Source organism: Fringilla coelebs (assembly GCF_963513975.1).
Source record: "Fringilla coelebs genome assembly, chromosome: 1".
In the NCBI taxonomy this organism is placed as follows: domain Eukaryota; kingdom Metazoa; phylum Chordata; class Aves; order Passeriformes; family Fringillidae; genus Fringilla; species Fringilla coelebs.
This window is the reverse complement of record NC_140028.1, coordinates 76,263,436-76,272,834: the sequence shown is the minus strand read 5'-3', so window position 1 is coordinate 76,272,834 and position 9,399 is coordinate 76,263,436. Positions and strand designations below refer to the sequence as shown.

Genomic DNA, 9,399 nt, shown 5'->3' with positions numbered 1-9,399 from the left:
ATGAGCAAAGTCAATGGTACTGACCTTCCTATTGTTGAAAGGAAAGCAAGAGATTCTTGACAGTTTCCAGGGCAAAACAAGGGAGATCTTGCAAACATGTCTCTGTGGGGGCTCTAAACAATAGCAAAGGTTCTTTCCCAGGGTTGGATTTCTCTATTCCTTTGGCACACTTTCACAAAAGGGTTGGGTCCTTTGAGGTTATCTGCAATGTGCTTACGCTCAGAGCATTAACATGCCTGTTAGCTCTGTACCTTCAGCATACTTTCACTGTCATTAAAGAGTTATTATATTGCAGAAAAAAATATATCTTGGAGATGAGACACTGGACTGAGGAAAAGCAAGCCTCCAGGCTCTCACCTCTTCTCATGGCTCTTCAGGCAAGCAATATGCAACACATTTCTATATATGTTTAGTTCATAAGCTGTTTGAACAGAGATTCTTTCTTTCCTTGCGTATGTAGGTATAGAATAACAGCATTTTGGAGCAGTGGCCTGGGCCAGAATGCCTTTTAACCATCAGCTGTACACTAAGAAATTTAGCAACTATGAAAAAAAACCAATTTTGCTGGCCTCTCTATTAATAAAACTATTTAAAACATCCTACAGCAATTTTCCTTTTTTATTTTTTGAGAGTACTGAAGAGTTTGAAGTGCACTGATGTTTGGCTGTGCTGACTCTCAGTTTCCCAAACACAGTTGCATATTTCTTTGACCATATGTTATTGATTTCCAGCCATGTGAGGCACAACATTTCTTAGCAGTATTGACCCTGTTGGGACAAAACTGCCATCAGCAAGCAGGTTGTGAGAACAAGAGCACGTGTGGTGAGACTTTGCTGTCCACAGCTGCAGGGGCTGCTGGGTTTGGATACAGCTGTGGAGCACAGGGGTATTATAATTACCTCGAAGAATTAAAGCAGAGACTGCATTCAGCATCACATTAAGGATGCAAAAGCTTCATGGTGCTGCAAGAATTCATGGAGGTGAATGACCTGATCTAAACCAAACTGAACTATTCCTGCCTGTTCCAGTAAGCTTCTCCCAGGTGCACAGCTGCATAGCAATATTGCCAGCGTGGTATGGGAAGTTTGCATTTCTGAAAAAAAAATAAGATTAGCATAATGCAAGTCTGTAGAGTGAATCATCCTCGCTGCATGGAGAGAAAGTATTTGAAATAATTTATACCATTTTAAACACCATTTTCCTTATTTACTAAATACAAGCCTGCTCATCCCTATGGTATGTGTACCAGCTGTGTTTCTGTTTACCACTGCCCACTTCTTTCAGAACTTCTGCCCTACCTAAAACTTTACTAATAGGCAGGCCAAATATGCTGCTTTGACTGGTTTTGTGAATCCCGGGCTCTGCCCTGAAATTGTTGTCCGTATCCACCAATTACACCAGTCAGCAGAAAGTGCAATTACTCAGCTGTTCTGTTGAATAATAATGAAGCAAGTAGGCAAAAGTAATCAAAAATGTTTATGCTGGGCTAAACTCTACTCAGCTACACAAGCTCACCCATATTTGAAATACACAGGACTGGCCTTTTGTGGCAGCAGTGGTTTATCTCCTAAGCAATAGTAATGGGGAAAAGAACTAAGTGTATCAGCACTAGAAATACTTTAATAGGACTAGGATTAAAATTAATTGCCTCATTTTAAAAGATCAGTTTATCAAATCCACTGTCTTAGTCCCAGTTAAAACTCAGTCAGGTGCCTGTGGCTCTTCAAAATAGCAAGAGAGCATTTTTCACATGTTAAGGCAGGCAAAAGCCATTTCTGCTTTGCCTGGGATAAGACATATATGAGATGAGTTGCTCATTGGCCACTTCTTCCAGCCTCACCTAAGAACACTTGTGGCTGTGGGAGAGTGACTATTTACAGGAAAGTAAACTGCCCCAGACACAATACTTCTTCTCTAAGGGTAAGAACCTCCTTTGCCTAGTTCTCAAGGGGTGAAAGTGAAGATTTAATCAGTCTTTACACTTTTATATTTTTTAAATTATTTAACTTTTATTACTGTTGCACCATTTATACAATTACATATAATTTCAATGCATCCATTGTACATTTTGTTTTTTTCATTTGTTTTCCAATGAGTGTGTGTTGGTGTCTGTGACACAGAATGGAAGAGAAACTGGAACTGCAATGAACGCAGACTTTTTCATTTCCACTGACCAATAAACAGAACTACAGGTGCACCCAACCACGGACATGCATTAACTCGTCATGAGAAATCTAGGTAGGCTAAGTAGGATGAGAATGCTTTTTACTCCCAAAAAATATTTGGAGAGGAAGAATTGGAGGATTGGCATTGAGAAATATGTGGACAGCTAAGTGGGTTTTGTCTGAAAGTTGGCATTCATCCACTGCATAAAAAAAATATCAAAATAAGAAAGGCTGTAAATAAAAAAAAAAAAACCACAGAAAATACTGCTTTCATAAAGATCTGATTGCCTTGGCACAAACCTAGTGGGCAGAATCAAACGCATCACTCCCAAACCCCATTACAGAACAAAAAGAAGATTTCGATACACTGGTGGAGTGCATTTACAGCAGTTCAGATACAAAAGATGTGCTGTACTTTCAGACATCCATTTATTTATTTATTTATTTTAATCCAGGACTTGTGTCAAGTTGGCAGAAAGTATATTAGATATTTCCCCACAAAAATACTATTTGGATTCTCCCCCCTCCCTCCCTCCCAACTTGATGGGACATCCTTTTCACTTTTTCTCTTTTTTTTTTTTTCTCCTTCTTTTCTGGGCAATACATATTTGCTATTTCAGATCTGAAACGAGTTAGTATAGCTGAAAAAATAAAAAAAAGACACAGGTTGTTTTAAGTGGTTGTTTCAACAGGCTGTCCAATTTAATCTTGCACTGCTATGGTTTGATCCGAATTAGTGGCTGGAACTTCAGAAGGTTTCGCTTCCTCTGGAGGGGCTGCAGGGTCCGAGGCCTTAGCAGTGGAACTAGGTGCTGCTGCTGTTGCCGCGGGCTCCTTGGAAGAGGGCGCAGCCTCGTTGCTGCTAGGTTTTGAGTCTGAAGCTGGGGCCACTTCACTTTTAGTTTCTTGGGCTGCAGGCATTGCGGGAGCCTCAGTCTTTTTGGCTTCCCCTTCCTCTTTGCTCTTGTCATCTGCTTTACTGGGAGCTGTGGCTTCTGAAGGCTGGGAAGCTTTTGCATCGGTGCTAGGCTCAGAGGGTTTGGGTGCTTCGCTACTGGCAGCAGGAGCAGAGGCAGCAGTCGGCTCCTCTTGCTTGGGTGCCTGTTCGGTGTTCTTCTGTGGCTCTACTTTCGCATCGACAACAGCCTCTGACTTCTCAGGTTCTGTTTTCTGGGCTTCTTCCTGGGTCACTGTTTTCTCCTTCTCCCCTTCTTTTTCTTCCGTCTTATTGGCAGTGACCTGAGTATCCTTTTCTCCCTTCTCCTCCTTGTTGTTCTCCTTCACTTCTGTGGTCTCTGTGGTTTTCTGGGCATCCTCAGCCTCCTTTGGAGTCTCCTCTTCCTCAGTTGCTGCTCCTTCAGCCTTCTTGTCTTTGTCTTTAGCTTTTTCATCATTGACACTGTATCCCTTCTTCTTCTTGCTCAGTTTTCCTCCCATGTTGGAGCTCTGTAACAGAAAAGAGAAAGGGGTTGATTACACAAAGCCCAGTATTCACCACTGAGAGAATCAACAGAGTGCAAAGGAAAAACTGATTCTGGTTCCTGAAGAGGAGACCACATGAGGTCTGGGAAGATGCTGCCAGCTGAATGTACCGATGCTGCAGAGCACCACTGCCACTGAGCTTATGTCCTGCTAGCCCTGCAGAATTTCAGTAGCAAACACCCCTCTGCCACACCCCCTTACAAACAGTCCTGCAAACACCTCCAACCCTGGCTACACTTCAGCGGGGAGGAAAGGGACGGAGTAGCAAGAAGTAGCAGGACAATGGAGGACTAACATACAACCACAATCTTCTGTGGCCTGAGAAAGAGTGGAAGTAGACAAAAGACATATTTATATTCAGGCTGGGAATGAACAGTGACATTTGGTTGTCAGTCATGGCATCCACCCCTGGTTAACACAAAGTCCACCATCACTTTAGCAAAGGCTCTGAACCACCTTTTCATAAAAGCTGAAGAAATCAAAGGAAGCCTAGAGTCAGTGAGAAGGCTAACGCAGGAGACTGCATCTCCTCCCTATGCCTCTCAGCCTGTTACCCTCACGGCCAGCTTCCCTTGGATATTGGCCTTTGCAGGGAGCTGATGGTACCAGGGGCCAGGAGCGTGTGCTTCCCTCACCCACAGGGATGTGGGCGCTCACATCTGGCTGCCCCAGAAGCAGGAACAGCTCCCACACACAGAGTCCCACCCAGCTTTGCAGCTGCCACAGGGATTGCCTGCCCAAAGCCCTGCATCCCCACACTCAGCAGGATGGGAGACACAGAGCCTGAAGTACATCAAGACCACTCCATAAGACAAAAGAAACAAATACAGGGACTTCTGACCACAAGCTTACACGTGGCACGTGACATAATGCAATAAAAAATGGGAAAAGAGAGGGGCGTATTTGTAGCCTCTGGTGCCAGTTTTCAAGCATGACAAGAATAACTGCTCAGTTATTTAAAAGAAGTTGACCACGTGTATAACCATATCAGTATTTATATAGCCTTTATGTGGGAGTCTTAACTAAGAATACACAAAATCTTTCACTGTACTTCAAAGCAAACTTTGTCTGTGAAAACAGGAGACACAGATATTATTATTAGGTCATTATTGAAAACAAAAACCTCCATGAATGGAGAAAAAATTACACTTTTAGTATTAAAGGAAATATTTAATTCATGATTAATGAAAGGTTAAGAAAATATTTCTGTGTTTTCTACTATTTGAAAATAGGAGACGGTGACTTTTTTCAAAGAACTGTCAAACAAATGTTTAATGTAAGAACTTCTCCAAGGGAGATGAATCATTCTAATTTTCCATTTTGCACAGGTAGATATAATTATAGGCTGTATTTTTTTCCACACACTTGCTCAAACTGTGAATACAAATCAGTAAAAATCCATATGATTGCTCATAGCAGGCTGAATATAAAGTAATATTACATACAACTCAGAAGTAGCTGGCTTTCAATAGATTATCTGCTACCACAGATGCAAGGCCCAGGCAGAGCCCAACAGCCAAATATCCACACATCTTGGGCAAAACTGAGATATTATGGTCAGCAGAGATCTTTCTGGCTTCAGCTTTCAAAAAGAGTAGCAATTTGCAAATACTGCTGAAAGGTTATCACACAACCCTGCAAAACGGCAATGTGATGTTACTGAAAGACTGCTTTATTGTCTGAAATTTTACGGGAACAGCAATAAAAGGATTAACTTCCACAGAGTCACAGCTGAGCAATCTAATCTCTGCCTTCATGACAGGTTTTTAGGCATTTACTTATCAGGTTTTTAGGTATTTAGGGCAGGCTGTGGACATTAGTTCATTATCTGACTAACATATAGCCTTCTAGATTACTCCATAGATATTGCCCTGATTATCGTTTAAGTGCAGTTACAACCATATACTTGGAAAGGGCTTTTGCAAGTCAGTCAGACTGGAGATTTATATTGAAAACGTGTGTATCCCAATTTGTAATCCCTAATTAAGCCTTTCTTTGTTTTCCAGCAAAGCCCAGGTACAATGACTCTAATTTCATTTGTTGTGTCTTCTGTTTTTTCAAGATTTTGCTATTTCATGGATAGTAGTAACACACCACAATTTCTATTTCTTTCCACAACAATCTTTTGACCTCAGATATAGCTGGATACAGAATGTCTATGCCAAAGGACCTTTAAAAAGTAGAGAAGCATGCATATGAGAAATGTGCTCCCAAACTAAGAAAATAAACATGCACTGTCATTGCTTGGAGGTACACTGTGAAATCTCTGTGTCCCAATTGGCATCAGAGCCAGCTATCCCAAGGGAGAGGAGCAGGAGATGGGGAAGAGGCTCAGAGACTACCATTAGGGTGTATTAGTAAATATTTACACTCACAAATGGACTGTCATCTTCCAGCAGAGCTTCAACTACTTTAACAGAATAAATTCACTCTTTGGGATGCTGACTTTCATAGTTCCCTGTTAAAAGCTGCCTAGATCATTGTGATAACAGCCGTGCCAGGCTATGATGCAAAAGCAGAGCAATCATTGGGGTCATCACCCAGGAAGCAATGCTACAAAGTCCCTTTTTCCCCAGATCTGATTTACAAACATTCCTCCTGTCCCCAGACTTCTGATAACACATCTGGGCTTCCCTGTAACCTTTTTTTAGAAACAGCCCCACATGCTCCACTTCTTCAAGCAGATGCTGGTCTTGTCCCTGTCCCAGCCTGAAGCACGGCTCTGAACCATCCAGTCTAGACTCTAAAGGTGTGGCAGACACAAAGTAGGCCTTAAAAAGTATTTTAAAATTACAACCATCTGTACCTGCAAGAAGACCAGCACGTGAACCACAACACCTAAGTGTCTCCGTGATTGTGCGGATATTGTTGCAGGGATAATCCCGCCTGGTGCTAAATCAAAGTGCATGTCAGTGAAATGTCTCCCAAGTGAAGCAAAGTGCAAAAAGTCATCGAGATGCAAATTCATACAGTGTTAAATCCACTCTGTGCTACTACCTACATGGTAACACTTAAAAAGAGTACAGACATCTTTCCCACCCCCCACCAGGGACTAAATTATGAAAAAAAAAATAAAGGGGATGCACCCTCTGTCCCAGTGAGACTGGGGTCCTGGCTTCACTGCTCAGTCTCTTCCTTTACCCCTGCCCCTCCCTAACCCCATAATCACTTCATTCCCCTCGTGAATGAGGGACCCAGGACCAAAGTTTGCCTACAACTATTGACCACTATTTAGAGGCTGAACCCCATTAGGTCTTCAGTTATTTGCCCTTCCACTGACACGTACAGGTTTTGAGCTAACTTGAGCAGCTGCCAGCTGAACATAATGCTCTTTGTAGCAAGCATGTCCCAAATGAAGATCCTTGAAAATTTTGGTGCTGAGCACCATTGCACAGCATTTGATGGCTGTGCCTTCTTACTGCTGCAAAGAAAAGGGTCTAGAGAGAGAGAGTCCAGAAGCTGATTTTATATAAGAAGTTGCAATTTAGCACTAATTTTCAGGGAACTTTGGTGAACAACTCTGCAAAGCAGTACTTCAGAATAGTGAGGGAAAATACAGCACTTGGAAGCTATAATAGACTTTGTCTGCTTCCCAGGCTGGTCAACATACTTTGTATTGCTCTTCTTATGGACAGAGAAACCAATCCAGAGATCACTGTGTATGACCGCAGAAGAGCTACTCCTTGCAACGGGAGCAAGGATTTCTTCAGTTTCTAGAAGCTGTTATACATTTTGCACACACTGAAGTTTCCATTCTCCTGCAGGAAGCAGGAACAGAATCAGAGAACTTGCATAGTTACCTTTCTTATTGTACAGTAGAAATAATCTCTGGGGTGGATTTTTTAGATAAAAACATTTCGGGTGTCACACGTCACCTGGAGAATGTTCAGCACTTTGAAATTTCCATTTTGGGATAATCAGGACTCAAAGATTCAATGTCCATAAGAACATAATGCAAGAGGAGGAAGAACATTTCAAATTCTCCATCTGAAGACTCATAGACATGAGTCCCTGGAACATGGGCAGCACACATTTGTACAGTTTGTAAAAAGAAATATTATTATTATTTGGAAGTTTTATACTTCAAATTGTTCATCTATATTGAAAAAGCCCCTAGAGTCAGATTCTTACTATCTCTTTAGTCAGTCAAGGCTTGTCTGCCCAATTAGTTTTATGTGTTTATCAACTTCTAAACATTTCTTTTAGCACAGCCTTTCACACAGCATTAAAGAGTCTGACTATTACAAGAGCGGGTTTGCTGTCACCCTCCCTAACAGTACTGCGAGCAGGGCAACAGGAAAGGACAAACTCACAGATTGCACCTGATGTTACCTCAGCCTGATTGCCAAAGCTAAACTTCCAAAGCTCCTGTTGGACTGCGTGCAAAGCGTGGGGAGCTCAGCCCATTGCCAGAAAAACCAGTTCAGGAAGACAATGGGTGCCTGCTGAAATTCCACTGCCTCCAGCACAGGGCAGGCACGTGCGGTGGCTCAGGCCAAAGTAGCCCTTGCACAAGCCTGTTCCCAGGCATGAGTTATCTCACACTGCCTGCAGACAAAAATGCACATCCCTCACAAGGCAGAGTTTCAACACTCCAAACCAAATGAAATACCGATCCCAGAAACTGCCCCATCCCCCAGGTGCTGAAAAGAAATGGAAAGATCTTGAAGAAACCATTACATCTCTGTAGCCCATTGATTCACCCTACACCTCCATTTACAAAAAAAGATAGGGCAAAAAGTTTTAATTAAGGGGTACATATGGGAACTGAAAGAAACAAGGGGCATGCAAATGCTGTTTTTGAAAGATTTTCTGAAATTACTATGAAAGAAAAACACCCAAAACTTACTGCTTCTCAAAATACACAATAGAATTTTATGCTCCCCATTATACTTATACACACTCAAGAGAAGTTCCTATCTTTGCCAGGTCAATCAGTTTTCCAGGTTAATGTTAGAAAATGTCTGCTAGCATAACCTTAGACAGAACTAGACTTGCTAGCTTTGCCTTTTAGCAACAAAGCCATGTTCTTCTGTTCTTTCTCCATTATCTTCACTCATCTTTCATTTTGTCTGTTTTTACTTGGAATTAACAGAACAGTAATGCTGGGTCTCATTCAGGTTCAAGCCTCTTCAAACCTCAGAACCAGAGACCTTTTCTTTTCTTTTCTTTTCTTTTCTTTTCTTTTCTTTTCTTTTCTTTTCTTTTCTTTTCTTTTCTTTTCTTTTCTTTTCTTTTCTTTTCTTTTCTTTTCTTTTCTTTTCTTTTCTTTTCTTTTCTTTTCTTTTCTTTTCTTTTCTTTTCTTTTCTTTTCTTTTCTTTTCTTTTTTTCTTTTCTTTTCTTTTCTTTTCTTTTCTTTTCTTTTCTTTTCTTTTCTTTTCTTTTCTTTTCTTTTCTTTTCTTTCCTTTTCTTTCCTTTTCTTTCCTTTTCTTTTTTCTTCAGGCTGCTGTGAGGGAAGCAGAAGGAAGCACACCCTTGCCTATCTCTCTCTTGTGAGGAGATGCTGGGCTGGCCCAAAGCTGTGCCAGGGGAGGCAGAGCACATTGTGGAAACCTGCACCTATGGGGCTGTGAGCATCACCTGCACACCTGCATGGACCCCAGGGCAGGAAGGTGCTGGAACACGAGGTGCTCACAAAAAAGTATGACCTGGTTGCTCCTTATCACCATGCAATTTTGTGTGGTTTGTACTGGGAGACACAATAACAAACTGGGAACATCTCAGCCTGCCACTTGTGCTGTTTTCTTCAC

General features: G+C 41.7%; 1 protein-coding gene across 1 annotated transcript in view; it reads right to left on the bottom strand.

The window, feature by feature from the left end:
* Nucleotides 1-2,867: 2,867 nt before the first annotated feature.
* Nucleotides 2,868-9,399, bottom strand: part of BASP1 (brain abundant membrane attached signal protein 1) — a gene marked incomplete at its 3' end in the record, with an annotated part of 50,003 nt that continues 43,471 nt past the window's right edge. The window contains exon 2 of the mRNA XM_084205456.1: nucleotides 2,868-3,611. Within this exon, the coding sequence (XP_084061582.1) occupies nucleotides 2,868-3,602 (735 nt within the window). The 5' untranslated portion in view covers nucleotides 3,603-3,611. The remainder of the gene's footprint in view (nucleotides 3,612-9,399) is intronic.